The sequence below is a fragment of the Pteropus alecto genome, unplaced genomic scaffold (assembly GCF_000325575.1).
Source record: "Pteropus alecto unplaced genomic scaffold, ASM32557v1 scaffold137, whole genome shotgun sequence".
Classification (NCBI taxonomy): Eukaryota; Metazoa; Chordata; class Mammalia; order Chiroptera; family Pteropodidae; genus Pteropus; species Pteropus alecto.
Window position 1 is genome coordinate 4399490 of NW_006440135.1, and position 14494 is coordinate 4413983.

The window sequence follows — 14494 nt, forward strand, 5'->3', positions numbered from 1 at the left end:
TTTCCCCAAGGAGCCCGGCTTCCTTACTGGAGGATGGAGCTTGGACACCCAGACCGGGGTGCTGGGCGTGGTCCTCAGTGGACAGAGCTAGGAAAAGCCATTACACACATACAGCTTCTGGGGGACCCAAATGGACCGAGAGCCGTGCGCCCCGAGACCTCTGGTGCCCCCTCGGTGTCCCCAGGCTGCTCCCATCCTCCCACTTGGCTTGATGGGCAGTGAGCAGCCCGGCTCCACGCTTCGTCCCCTTGTTTCATCTCCCCCACGCCCTACTCACCCCACTTGGGCCCAGGCTCCCCGCCCCCCCCGGTGGCTGCTCCACCAGATGGGTGTCCCTCCCCACACATGCCACGTGCCGGTGCCTCCTCTTCCTGACCTTCCTTGTGGCCTGCAGAGGCGGGCCAGGCTAGCGTGGTGGTTGGTCAGTGCAGGCAGTTCCCACAGGCTCTGGGGATGGAGCCTCCAGGCCAGCCTCGATAACGTGACACTTGCTGGCCAGTGTCCTGTTCTGACTCATCTTCTTGAAGTTTCTGATCTACCATAAAAAGCTGTTTCTGTAAAATTTTTTCTTTCAAAAGCCCATTTTTAGAAAGGGCCATGTAGAGTCTTCCAGAAGCATTGTCACAGCATTGCTGTGCACGTCGTCTTCTGCACGGGGGTCTTCAGCTCTAGGGAAGGGGGCGGGGGGCTACTGTGGTCTTGTTCACGGAGCCGCAAGTAAACTTCGTGGCTTTCCGGGATTCGTGCAGCTAGGCCATGGTCCTAGGCCTTTGTTTTGTCGGAACTCAGGGCTGTCACTCGGCGTGGCGCTCAGGCCTGCTTCCTTGCAGATGGGCTACCTGAAGAAGGGCGGAGACGGGAGCCTGCTCTACAGCGTGGTCAACGCGGCCGAGCCAGACGCCGACGGTGAGTGGCTCTGCTCGGGACCCTTTTCCTTCCAGCCTGCGCGCTGGTCTGATCTCTGGCCCCGGCCAGTAAGTGTAACCTCGTAGCCCGTGTGTGATGTGCAGCGTCCCTCTAGTGTGTGACGCCAGTGGGACGTGCGGGTGAGAAACCTGTATGGCTCCCCACTTCTGCAGGCCCCTCACGACACTGGTGAAGGGACCAGGGTGGCTGTCCACTGGGGGCGGAGGCGCTGCCACGGGACTGGAGTGGCACTCTTGCAGAACTGCAGGCATGGGGCTGGGCTTCCGGGGGTGTCCCTCTCAAGTTGGGGGTGGGGCTCCCTTGTCAGAAATTGGTGCCCAGCTCTACCCTGAAGCTTGAATGAGGTGCTGGCGGCTCACGTGAGTTCTAGAAGGGAAGGCCCACTCCATGACCACATCAAGGAATGTGTCGAAGGAGGTGTAATGGCGGGTCCACCCAGGCTGCAAGGCCGTCTTTACGGTCTGTAAAATGCACTTCGTACTTTTCCGTTTCCTTGAAAGAGATTTCAGGGCCTTGTCTTTTGAAGAAAAACAGAATTTGCAGAATTTGAACATGTACGTGTGAGAAATGAAACGCTCCCCTGGGCCCCACGCGCGTGCATGGCGTGTTCTTTCTCCCAGCCCTCGACATGAGGTTCGCTCAGTGTTCTCTGATGCTCACGGGGCGTAGTGACCAGCCTCTTTCACCTCTAGCCGGATCGAAGCATAGTGCTCTTGGCCAGAGAACAGGCGAATCGGTCGGCAGTCAGCCTAGAAGGAGGACGGCGAGGTTGAGGCAGGGACCGGAAGACCCCACGCGTGTTGCACAGGGAGCAGGCGGGCGGGAGTCCAGAGGCAGGCACGTCGTGGCCACTGTAGCACGCTCAGCGCTGCTTAAAGCTGCTCCGTGGTCAGCTGGGAAATAACGTATGCTGCCGGCGTCAGGGCATTCAGGGTTTTCGTCCTGTCGACTGCGGTGGCTGAGGTGGTGTCGGAGTGGACTTGGGCCGGCTTGGCACTGTGGTCTTAGGTGTCTTTGTAGAGAGCCCGCCCGCCAGCACTCGTGCTGAGGTGAGTGTGCGCTGTGCATGCGTGCGGGGCTCCGACAGCCCCGCTCAAGCCTGTCTCCCCGCAGAGGAGGAGACTCACCCGGTGGACCTGAGCTCCCTCTCCAGCAAGCTGCTCCCTGGCTTCACCACTCTGGGCTTCAAGGATGAGAGGAGGGGCAAAGGTGAGTGTGCCACGGGGTGTGGGGGCGAGCCCCCCAAGGTCTGCCGACCCACGTGCTGTTGGAGCTGTATCCAGGTTCTGACTTTTAAAAGCAGGAATAAAACTAAGGTCCTTTGAAACGATAAGAATGAAAATTACGTTGAGCGAGTTCCCCTTTTCCATGTGTTCGGTGGGGCCCAGCCCGGCGCTTTCTGGTTCTCCGATGTGGGAGCTGGGGCCTTCGGGGCCAGGTGGTGATGACCTGGCGAGAATTTAACTTCTGAACCCGTACGTGGAGGGGTGTGGCTGCCGCGTGCGAGGGTCTGTGGCGGGGAGTGACGAGTCCGCGGTGGAGGGCAGAGGTGGGGGTTGTTGGCTGCCCTCCCACTGCAGTCCACTGTCGGGTGGGTTCTGGAGCTTCTGTTAATGAGTGGAGCTGTTTCATTCCTAGGGGATGTTTTGACTGTCACACTGGGGTGTTGCTGGCACCTAGCAGGGAGAGGCCTGGGCTGCTCCACACCCTCCCACACCCGGGACACAGCCTCCCAGCACTGACAGCCTTCACGCGGAGGGGCCAGCACGAGCCTCCGTCAGGGCGGCGGGCCTCTGGCTCCCTTTACGTCCCTCAGCAAGAGCGGCCTCTGGGCGCGGTTCCTCGGGTGTCTGGGGCGGGACGAGAAGCCCTTGTGCCTGTCGCACTCACTGTGTCGCAGAACAGCGAGCCGCCCCCCGGGGAGGTGGAAGGACGGTGACGCGGTCCTGCTAGTTATGCCCCCAGAAGCCGCCTCTGGTTCAGCTGGACACAGGAGCAGGGGTGTCGCGGCGGGTGCTGTGCTGGTGCCCGCGAGCGTCCGCGGGGAGGGGGCCTGTGCGGACCTCACGCTCCTGTGCTCCCCTTTCTCTCTCCCTTAGTCACGTTTCTCTCGAGCGCCAGCACGGCACTGTCGATGCATAATAATTCAGTGTTTGGGGACCTGAAGTCAGACGAAGCGGAGCTGCTCTACTCTGCCTATGGCGACGAGACGGGCGTGCAGTGCGCGCTGAGGTGGGCCGCGCATGCGCACGCGGGCGGTGGCTCCTGACCGAGCGCTTGAGGCCTGTTTGTGGATGAGTGGGGGAGACGGCCAGGGGCAGCGGGTCGGGCAGCGGGTCCAGACAGTGTCACAAAGTCCCCCGTTATTGTAGCAGTGCCGTGCTCTGCTGGCCACCGGGCTCGAGGCTGGGGTAACTCGCCCAGTGCTGAGGTAGCAGTCCAGGCTGTTGCTTGAGAGGGCGTGCGTGCCCGTGACCGCTGCCGTGTGTTTAGTAAGTTTGTGTCACAGCTGCTTTGAGCTGTGGTTCTCAGGCTGTGAGCGGCTCGGGCTGCATGACAGACACCACAGATGGAGCGGTAAACAGCACACACTGACTGCCTCAGTCCCAGAGGCCCGAGATGCAGGTGGTGACAGGGCTGCTCCTCCAGGGGCCTCTCGGTTCTCGCTGTCCCTCTGTGTGTGTCTGCTTTAATCTCTTTTTCCTGTAAACACAGCAGTCATGGAGCTAGGGCCCACCCTGAAAACTTCATTTTACTTTAACCACCTATTAAAGGCCCTGTCCCCAAATGTAGTCACATTCTGAGGTCCTGGGGTTAAAGCTTCAACAGATAAATTTTGGGGACACAGTTCAACCCAAACAGACTATAGTGTGACGTTAAAGTTGTAGATGTAGCACTGTGTTTCTATAGCACTGTCTTTGTATGTATTTTTTGTTCTCTGTGGCAAAGTGAAGTTAGTCACTTGTAGAACTTTAGGAATGTTTTGTGGGGACAGTAACTTAATTTTGCTAGCCTCTAAGACAGCGGTCCCCGGCCTTTGTGGCACGAGGGACTGGTGCTCCTATGAGAATCTAGTACCTGACGATCCGAGGCAGAACTGAGGCAGTGATGCCGGCGCTGGGGAGCGGCTGTAGACACAGGTGAAGCTTTGCTCGCCTGCCCACTGCTCACCTTCTGCTGTGTGGCCCAGTTCCTCACAGGCCATGGCCTGGGGATTGGGGACCCCTACTCTAAGAAATGAAGTCTTTCCATATTTTTGTTTTATTTGAAAAACAAACAACACATTTGAAAAATAAATAAATGAGCTCCTAACACAGTAAACGAACATCTAAGCCAGATGTTTGTGAGGAAAAAGGAAGTGAAAATTGAAAACTGAGGAGGACGTTTCTTCCAGGAGAAGATGGTGTCAGCAGTTGGTGACTCCACTGCTCATTACACTGGCAGCGCGCTTAGAGCTCTGCAGGGACACCCGTCCCCCCTTGTCCAGGTAGCACTGCGTAGCTGGACCGTGCTGGCCTTCCCCAGGGGCCTGCTCCTGGAGCACGTACGGGCTCTGTGCTGTACCGTGGGAGCCGAAGGCGGGCCAGCGGGGCCTGGCTTCGGTACCAGGGCCACTCCCGGACTCTCCCCGCCGCCTCCCGCAGACGCTGTCCTGGGCACTTCCAGGCCACACTCAGAGTGTTCTGGCCAGTCCCTGCTCCCTTCATAGTCAGTTTGGCGGTTTATCGTAGGATTCTCTTGGTAGGGACTTTGGTGTGGTCGCTTCCAGACCAGCAGCTGTCCCCGCTCTGCGGGCAGGTCTTTGAAGTCTGGGCAGCCCTCGTGAGCCTTTGCCCAGCTTTGATGCTAGAGCCATGGGTTTTCGTCCCCTGCCTCCTTTGTACATTTTTTGGTTAGTGTTACTTTGGTTTTAAAGCATTCGTATATGGCCCTGAATCAGAGAGACTGCACAAGCCGTCCACGGGGAGCTGGCTCCTCCCGTGGCCCCCCAGGAGGGAGCTGGTCACACGGCGTTCTCCTCAGTCTCCTTGTGTTTTCAGACCCAGGCAGATGTGAACGTGCTGCTTTTACAAAAGCTAGCGTACGTTACGTCACGTGTGTGCACTTCGCTTCTTTAAATTAATTTTTCATTTGAGATCTTTTTGACTTCTTTGGGCCATTGAGCACTTTGAAGACCTGGTGAAGCCAAACCCACTGCGAGAGGAGGTTCGCAGCTCTTAGCAGGAACCTCGTGGGGGAGATGGAAGGGGTGTGGGGGCCGCGGCTTCCAGGCCCGGGACCGCTGGCCCTGGTAGCAGCGGAGTCCGCAGGGCCAGAGCGTGTGGTGTTCGTCTGAGCCTGCCTTACACCCCTCCAGCCTGCAGGAGTTCGTGAAGGGCGCGGGGAGCTACAGCCGAAGACTGGTGGACGACCTCCTGGACCAGATCACGGGCGGGGACCACTCCCGGGTGCTGTTCCAGCTGACACAGGTGGGCTGCGCTCAGCGCCTCTCCCGGGGGTGGGAGGGCGGGGGGCGGCTGGGCCCTCGGGGAAGCGTGTGCTGCCTCGACGATCCGGAGCCGTTCTTCCCGCTCTGGCTTTTTACGTTTGCTTTTTCCTTTCGACCGTCAGTTGTTGTACGAGAAACTCGTGAAAGTCCTCTCCGTTCGCCACGTGCCCGGCATCGCTGGCACTCTCCAGTTTTCTTCGTACCGGATTTTTCACCGGCCGTCCTTCCCTTTGTGCTGAAGAATCTCCTTTAGTGTTTCCCACAGTGTAGATTTGCTGACAGTGAGTTTGCTCAGCTTTTGTCTGAGAAAAGTCTGCATTTAACCTTCGTTTTTGAAATTCAGTTTCCTTGGGCTTGGAATTAAGGCAGACGCCTGTCTTCTTTCCCGTAGAAGATGGGTGACTTGGACTGTTTCTGAAGTTTTTATTTTTGCTTTCCATTTGTAATGTGTCCTTTGTGGTCAGGATCATGGGTTGACAATAGTCCATAGCTGAGAATATTTTTTGATTTTTTTAAAGTTCGTGAGAAAATATTCTGCAGGCCATACGCAGTCCCCACGGTCTCAGGCCGTACGCGGTCCCCACGGTCTCAGGCCGTACGTGGTCCCCACGGTCTCAGGCGTTCGCTCCGTGGCCCTTTGGAGAAGAAGTGCTGACTCCCACTCTCGATGCTTAGTTTCAACCTTTTTAACTTGATTTTTAGCAGCTTATTTTTGACGTGTCTTCCTATGCTTTTTTTAAATATTTATTTTGTTTAAGATTTATTGGGCTCGTTGGACCTGTTGGTTTATAGTTTTAAACAAATTTGGAAGACGTCCACCCGTCATTTCTTCGCACGTCACCTCCTTGCACCCCTTCTGCCTCTTCTGGACTTTGACACGTGTTAACACCCGGGTATATTTCACGCATCGGAAAACTCTCTTTCGTAAGGTTATTTCCCCTTCGGTTGGGTGGTTTCTTAGGGCACGGCTTCGCGTGCGGTCATCTTTCTGTAGGCCGCGCCTGCGTCCGCCATTGACCCAGCCTGCGGCTCCTCCGTCTGCGGTGCCGGTTCCCACCTCTGGGGCGCCGCCCGGCCCCGGCTGTGCTGTCAGTCACGCTGCTCGCGTGCTCTCCCTCAGACGCGCGGACGCGGTCGCAGTCTCCACAGAGCTTGTATTCGCTAATTCTGCCCTTTCCGTCCTTCTGGGTCTGTCTCTGTTGGCGGGTTTCCCTCTGGCTGACAGGCTCTGCTTCACCGGTTCGTCTGCGTGGACACTGGGCTTACGTGCTGCGAGTCCGGACTGTGCTAATGCAGCGGCCCCTGGCCACAGCTGGCTGTCGGGGAACCTGAGTGTGGCCAGTCCGAGTTCAGGTGTGAGGACAGTATGAGATACGAACCAGGATTATAAAGACTAGTACAAAAAGAAACGTAAAAGGATCCCAATGATTTTTTGGTTTACGTGTCAGACTAAAAACGTTTTCAGTACGTTAGTGAGTAAACTCCGTGAAGTCTAATGGCACGTCAGGGTTATTTTAATACGACCGCAGAAGATTTGCAGTTAGGTATCAGCGCGCATTATGTTTCGTTGGACAGGGCTGGTCTGGATCTCGTCTCCTTCCTTTAAAGACCGGGTACGTTCTTGTGGCGGAGCTGTCCCTGGTCTTCTCAGGCTTATCTTTAAGCTTCGTTAGGGTCAGTCCAGGCAGTCTTTATTCTAGGCGTAGTTTGGCTTAAGTACTAAGGTGTGGTGGCCCTTTTGGGGTCTCCTTTGATGTCCCTGGTCTCAGCAAAGTGTCTGCTCTGCCTGGGGGGAGTTCAGATGTTCTCACCCCGTGTGCCCAGCCCCATCCCATTGCACCTGTGCGTGCTCGGCCCACGTCTCCCGGCGGGGCCCGCCAGAGCTCCGGGCACCACTCCTCGCGCCCGGTCAGGTTCCCCGTGGCGCTGCCTGGGCGCGGCAGTCACAGCGGGAGGCCCTGGAATGCGCTGGCCCCTCGGTCTCCTCACACGACGGGGGACGTGCGCTGCAGCGTCACGGAACCCCGGCTGCAGCACGGACGCCGGCGTGTGTGTGAGGAACGGACGCTGGGATGTGGCGGTGCCCACCCCGCTTCGAAGCTCACGAAAGTCACAGGGGTAGCCCCAAATCGCGGCTGCGAACGAAAGGCCCCATGTGAGCGTGTGCGAGCCGAGGGGCTGCTTGGGGCACGGACATAGGACGCAGGTGTCCGAGGTGCTGCCTGGCCAGGTGGTGGCTCCGCGCAAGCGCAGGCTACATTAGCGGTCAGGTCTTCGCGCTCTTCCCGGCACCGTGCTGGCGAGGAGCAGGGGCCGCGGCCCCGTAGCCAGGCCAGCTGGGCAGTGGCGGCGTCAGGCAGCCCACCCCCTACAGGAGTCGAGCTGGTTTCAGGCGGGTCTTCTGCGTAAACCACCAGGCCCACTGTCGTCCTGAGCTGCCCCAGGGTGCAGCGTCTGACTTCCTTCCTCACACTGTCCGAGGCTGCGGAAACAAGGGTGGGTGCCCTGTGACCCCTTCCTCTCCGTCTTGCCCAGTACACTCATGGGCACCAGCCCACCCGCATCGGGGCTGGTGCTGCGCGACTCGGGCCCTCCGAGGTGCAGTCAGGGGTCTCGCTCACACTGCCAGCTGCACAGGAGCAACGAGGCCTGGCTCCGATGCACAGCATCGTGGGGACTTGACGAGGACCGCCGGCACTGGTGGCTAAGCCAGCACGTGTGTCCGCGGCGTGGGTGATTTGTCATGTACAAAATGGTTTTGGAAAAACTGGTTTCCTGTCTGTTTTTCTTTGCAGAGGAGAAGTGTGCCAGTGAAGCCCCCAGAGGAAGCGAAGGTGAGCCCCACGGACGTGGAACCAGAACCCGATTCTTACGGTCCCACAGGGCAGCTTTCGCTGCCTCTGGGAGCGGGGTTGAGACGGGCTTCGCGTACTGTCTCATTTAGAAGCCAAACAGGCTCTGATCAGCGACGTGAAGTGGCAGTGTCTCCCACCCCCTGATCTTTAGTGGCCTAGGATCATCAGGTAAACTGGCAGTACTCCCGAAAGACACCGGCTCTGGGGTGACCCCTGACTCAGGAGTGAGTCAGGCTCTGGCTCCAGGGTAGCGGGAGCCTCTGCTCCCTCGTCACTGGGTCCTTGTGAGTCACTGGATGGAGGTGGACCCCTCTTCTATGCAGGCTGGCACTAGTCCTGTTGGGACCCTCGAGCCCTGGAAGGGAGCTTGTGAAAGACGTCTGCACGAGCCAGGCCTGGGGACTCTCCGTGTCTGTTACATGGCACTTTTGTGTCTTAACTGGTGAAGGAAGTGCCACTCCCGAGTGTCGGTCGGGGAGGCACTGTCGTTTGACACTAAGTTGTCTAGGAGTGACTTAGGATCCAGCGGCCACGTGGGAGTATGGAATTTGGCAGAATTCTGAGGCCTTCAGAATATCCCTTGGGTACTTCCCTAACGGAGCTGCGCGTCAGCCCTTGAGGTCCCCATGTTTGGGGGGTGGCGAGTTGGAGGGAGGTGCCCATGCGCTGGGGCATCTGTGCTGATGTCGGGGGGCACTGACACAGGATCTTGCAGACAAGTGGATATGCGCCCAGGGCCGTGAGGGCCTCAGGAAAGAACACTGTGATTTGGGATAGTCGTTTCGTGACGTCCCTGAAAAGTAGCCAGGGGCTCCTGAGGTGCCATGCAGCTGCCTGCTGCAGTCTCTCCCATGGCCCCAGCACCTATGGGTGCCCCTTCAGGCTGGCAGCGTCACCTTGGGCAGTGGCCCATGCTCGGGCTCATGGCCCGTGGTCCCTGGGCTGCGGCACGGACCGGTCACAGCTCCTCGGGCGGACGCGACAGCGGGCCTGTCCTACTGGCAGCCCAGCACCCACTCAGTAGTGTCTTTCCTTGTGTCTCCTCTCTCCTTGTCCTGTGCAGGCCGGGGACTCACTGGGCGACGGTGGCTCCATGCTGGACTTCGTGTCGGTGAAAGCATACTCGGATGTCTCTCTGGGGATCTCTGTGCTTGGCTCTCTGGGTAGGTTGTGCCTGGCACACCCATCCACCGTGTGACACTGCCATCGTGTGTCAGGCTCAGCTGGAAGCAGGTGGCCCCTGGTACTTTGTCCCCCAGCCTGAGGGGCAGTCAGTAGGGACACAGGGTTGGTACACTGCTGCCCGTCCTCACTCCCAGAGGGCAGCCTGGCCTGGTGAAGTGGCTGCGGGTGAGGGCCCTCGTCCTCAGGACCACCCTCGATGGCTCCCGACCAGGCTGGCCCGGGCCTTTCTCCTGAGTTCAGGCCCATCTCGAGAGTGGCTGGGCCCTTCCGTCCTGTTGGTTGGTGTCGTGCCGGATGTGGCCCGCTGTTAGGGCCTTAGGGGTCAGTGTGCTCACGTGTGCCCGCCAGGATGCCACTTCGTGCACTGCTGACCCCGCGGTACGACACGCCTCCTGTGCCCCGCACGGCATCACACGTCACGCCTTCTGCCACCCGAGCTCCCTGAGATTGGTGGTGCGTGGGGTGTCGTCTCCCCTTACTTTAGACGTGCTCGTGCCTTCACCTGGGAGCGGCTCCCCCCGGGGACACGTGGCAGTGTCTGGAGACATCTTTGGCTGTTACAGCTGGAGTGCGGAACTGCCGGCATCGTGTGTGGAAGCCACAGATGCCACTAACCTGAACCGCACAGGATGGCCCCCTGCAGAGAGCGGCCTGGCCTCTCCGCAGAGAGGCTCCGGGGAGCCCCTGCCTCTCGTTGCATGCAGGCTCTGTCAAATGTTCTAAGCGCAGTCCTATTTGGTCACCCATCCCGATGGCTCTGCCTTTCAGTTTAGGTGTTTTCAGACCACTTGTGTTCAGTGCAGTCGCCGACACGTGGCCTTCACGCCCGCCCTCGTGCTGTGTGTTTGTTCCCCAGCGCCCGGGCTCTGCAGGGCCCCGTAGGGCTGGGGCTTTCCCAGATGAGCCCGCGGCCGCCCTCACGGTTGTGGTTCATGACACAAAAGGACGCTGGCCAGCTCTGCGCGGGGTGCGTCTGCAGAGCCGCCTCCCCCGTGTTCTCCAGGACGTGCCCCACCTCTAGCAGCGGCTGTGGCAGTGTGGCCCCTCTGCTCGCCGTGTCCCCCAGTCCCGGGCTCCTGGAAGGGGCCAGGTGTTGAGCACGATCTGCGTGATTGCGCAGACGGTCAGGTGCTGGGGATCCCTTGACATCCACCGTGGCCGGCCGAGGGCAACCTCGTCTTCAGGCCGGCAGTCTCAGGCTGATCTGGGGGGCTTTTCTGCACACCCGATCTTTTGTCCCTGGCTGTGTCTCGAGGTCCCTCCTCACTGCCGGTTTTCAGGGGCAGGTCGCAGCGCACTTGTCTGTTTTCCTTCAGCTTTGTTCTTTCTGGGTTATGTTTGGCTTCTTGGTGCTGGGGGTTTATGGGTTTTTTCAAATCTGGGAGGTTTGGTCATACACTAGTTGTCCATCTGTCGTTGAATCTCTGCTGTTTCGGGCCGTCCTGCGCCGCGTCCTCTGGGGCACTGGGTGTCCTGCCGTGTTGACCGCCATGTCCTTCTGTCCAGCTCCGTCCTGCGTCTCCAGTGTTGTGGTCCTGTCTCGTTCCATGGCCTTGGCTCCTGCCCTCTTTAGCACGTGGTGTGTGGCCCCGGCCTCTGTTGGATGCGCAGGGGGCTCGTCCCCATACCGCTCTACGTGTTGCTGCCCGATGCGGCCGTGCTGTCCTGCTTTGCCACCTGCCCAGGGCTGGTTTACCACAGGCCAGACTGCGCACTTACGCCGTTGGCACCAGACTTGGTCGCACGCCTTTGACCCGTGGGGACCTTGTTCCAGGCTGGTGGGCAACTTGGGGCTGTCGGATCCTGTCCTGATTTTGCTTTGAGGCACCCTTAGGGCATAGGGCACAGATCATGTTTAGTGCAGGGTGAACGTGGCCTCACGCATAGGCTTTACGCTTATGCGTGCCTGGGACTCAGATCACCGCATGTGTGCGACCTCTGGAACCTCCCCCGTGGGCACCGGGCATTCGTTGCCGAGACTCATGAGCTGGGCAGCCCGTTTTCCCCAGCTCTTAGTCGGCTCGTGCCCAGCCCACAGGCCCCCGCCCTGGCCGTGGCCCGTGCCTGGTCCTCGAGTCTGCACACGCTGTTCTGCCGCCTAGTTGTTTGCGGCAGGAGGGCGGGGCTCAGACTGCCATGGCACCTGCTTCTTGCCGGTGTCGCCCCTGCCGTGGCCTCCCACTCCCGCCGCTCTGCCTGTGTCCCCGTACCCTCAACCTCACTTGTGCTCGTGGGCTTCCCCAAGAGGGGTCATCCTGAGCCGGCATAGTGACGAGTGGGAGCTCACAGTTGCACACTGGAGGGGCCGGCACGCAGCGCTCGACGGGCGGGCCGGCTGACCTGTCCTGTCCTGTTTGCACAGGGAAGGTGAAGAAGGAGCTAGACCATGATGACAGCCACCTGAACTTGGACGAGACGACGAAGCTCTTGCAGGACCTGCATGAAGCGCAGGCAGAGCGCGGCGGCTCCCGGCCGTCGTCCAACCTCAGCTCCCTGTCCAATGCCTCCGACAGGGACCAGCAGCACCTGGGTAAGGAGAGCCCGCCAGGCCCGCCCCAGGCCCTCGGCGTCAGTCTGGGCAGAGGGCAGCCATGCTGGCCGCCAGCAAAGGTTAGAGGCCCCGGGAGGCCGGAGCTCATGCCCGACTCTGCGGCCCCTGGTCCTCGGACAGTGGCCTTCTCGTCAGGGCTGCTCCAAGTGAAGTGTCGGCGTGATACTTGGTCAGTGTTGTGGATCCGTGGCGTGAGCCACTGGCGTTGCTAGTCCAGGTGGCGGGGAGTCCCACCCAGGCGCCTGCATCACGGGGCCTGTGGTCGGGGGCAGAACGAGGCCCAGGCTCTGGATCTCGACGGCCACGTGGGCTTAGACGTCAGAAATATGTCTTTTCTCTTGCCGTTCTCATTTTCAGTCTTGAAACAGTTGATGACAAAGTGCATTCTTCCAGGACCCTTAGCTGGGGTGAGCACGTGCCCTCCCTTGGCCAGGGGCTCCCGTGTTTAATGCGTGACTAGTTGGGTCGCCCCTTCCGGACCCCGCTAGGATGTCACAGCCCCACTGGGAAAGGAGCCACTCAAACATTTGCCTTGTGCCTCCTTCCACTTGCTGGCTTGTGTGTCCATGCTCCTGTGTTAGTTTGCAGGCACAAATGCTGAGTTACTCTTTCAGAAAGTAAATACTAACGCTTGAGGGTGAGGGCGACGCTGGTCAGTGTCAGAGGTTTGACGAAAGCTCTGAATGAGGACCAGTGTTTTCCTTAACCTTGTGATGAACAGTGCATGAAGGGGGTTCCAGGTAACCGCGGGTTGGCCAAGTTTGAGAACTCTGGCGTCCCGATGGACACAGGTGGCCCTGGAGCTGCCCCAGGGCTGGGGTTGGCCGAAGGGCCCTGGCCGAGGGGCCTTCGTGTCTGCAGAAGGAGCGGCGCTGTTGAACCCCTGCTGCAGGGCTTCCGCGGCCTGGTCTCTGAAGACTGGCCCTCCGCGCCCTCCCCGGGGGACCAGGGCTGGCCTGCACCCGGGGAGGCCCAGGGGGTGGCCTGTGCCCTGGAGCCATGGCTCCAGTTGAGTCCTGGGCTCTGTGACAGCAGTCACACACAGAAGGGTTCCAGCCAGGCGCCTGCCGAGCCCGGACCACGGGGCTGGGTGTGCGAACTGTCCCGTCTTTGCCACGATTGCAGGGAGCCCTTCTCGCCTGAGCGTCGGCGAGCAGCCGGAAGTGACCCATGACCCGTACGAATTTCTTCAGTCTCCGGAACCTGCAGCCTCCACAAAGAGCTAGCCTGGCAGAGAGACCGTCTTTTGTTTTCGTTTTTTTTTTTTAAGTTTTTACTTGCACGTACACAGTTTTTGCCACGAGATTGACTTTCATGTTGTCCCCTTTGGCACACCGGAAGCAGCCGGAGGTGGTGAGTTGTCTGATACCATGTCTGCTGCATGGGGGTACAGTGTTTCTGTACAGAGCCCGTGAGCCCCGAATCGTGGATCCTACATAAAGGCAATGTGACCAGATCGCGTGAAGCTGGTGTGATCTGTGCAAGCTCCGTGGTGTTGGTGTGGGCACACGTTCTGCCCACATCCCCGACGGGCCACCCTGGGCAAGCAGACGCAAGAGCGTCTGTCCACACTCTCTTGGGGTCCTGCATGTTCTTGGCCCGCCTGTACCCCACATCTTCAAGGCAGGTCGCAGTGGGGGCCACACAGGAGCACGTGGGGAGCAGGTCACCACCCTCCTGGCCTGAACAGGCTGGGCGTTGAGAGCGGCTTCCGCCGATCTTTTTCACTCGCGCCTGAGAGGAGCCTATTGTGCCGAAGACTTGGAAGCCAGCTGTCCTCCACCTACGATGAAGCGTCCCTGTCCTTGAAACGTCTTTTATCCTGGATGTGTTTACTGGATGTGTGTTGGTATCTGCAAAGTGTAAATCTAGATTTTAATTAAAAAAAATACACAGAGATGGAATTGCTGGCATTATTTGCAGCACTGTGGAGATCCACATTTGAGCCGTTTCGGTAAAAAGCCTTTGTCACGGTCCTCGTCCTTCTCTGTCATCACGTCCTGCTGTCTCCGCAGCATCTGGTCTGGTCCTCGGTGCCTGTGGGGAGGCTGGGGGCGCCCCCAGCCCTGCGCCACTTCCTGCTCAGTTCCCTTGTGAAAATGTGAAGGCGGGGAGTCCGTTCTCTCCGGGAGGGTCAGGCCCGGGGGAGGAGTGAGTGGCCGGGCTGCGGGCAGTGCGACGTGCCTGGGCAGGAAGGGCTGGCTGAAGTCTTGTCTGGAGCAGGTGAGGGTCCCCCACAGATATTTGATCAAAGGGGGCAGAAACACGCCACAGGCCAAGCGCCCGGAAGCAGCCGTGGCTGACGGAAGCAGAGAGGCATCAGGGGGTTGAGCAGAGGAGGGCGAGCCTTGCGTTCGGGCCGCAGGGGGTCCCAGTCCTCGACCGGCCCCGCCGCCCCCTTCCCTCGTCCACGCCGGCACCCCACCTTCAGGGCCTGGGTTTCCCACCTGGCCGGGATCCCCGAGCAGGGGGTACAGTGCAGATTCC

General features: G+C 59.5%; 1 protein-coding gene across 1 annotated transcript in view; it reads left to right on the forward strand.

The window, feature by feature from the left end:
* The window catches only part of BRD9 (bromodomain containing 9), a 21926-nt gene extending 8015 nt beyond the window's left edge, over positions 1-13911 (forward strand). Inside the window, exons 9-16 of the mRNA XM_025050508.1 lie at positions 831-906; positions 2041-2136; positions 3027-3159; positions 5285-5396; positions 8212-8250; positions 9335-9434; positions 11819-11986; positions 13133-13911. Coding sequence (XP_024906276.1) covers positions 831-906; positions 2041-2136; positions 3027-3159; positions 5285-5396; positions 8212-8250; positions 9335-9434; positions 11819-11986; positions 13133-13233 — 825 coding nt within the window. The 3' untranslated portion in view covers positions 13234-13911. The remainder of the gene's footprint in view (positions 1-830; positions 907-2040; positions 2137-3026; positions 3160-5284; positions 5397-8211; positions 8251-9334; positions 9435-11818; positions 11987-13132) is intronic.
* The last annotated feature ends 583 nt before the right edge of the window (positions 13912-14494 follow it).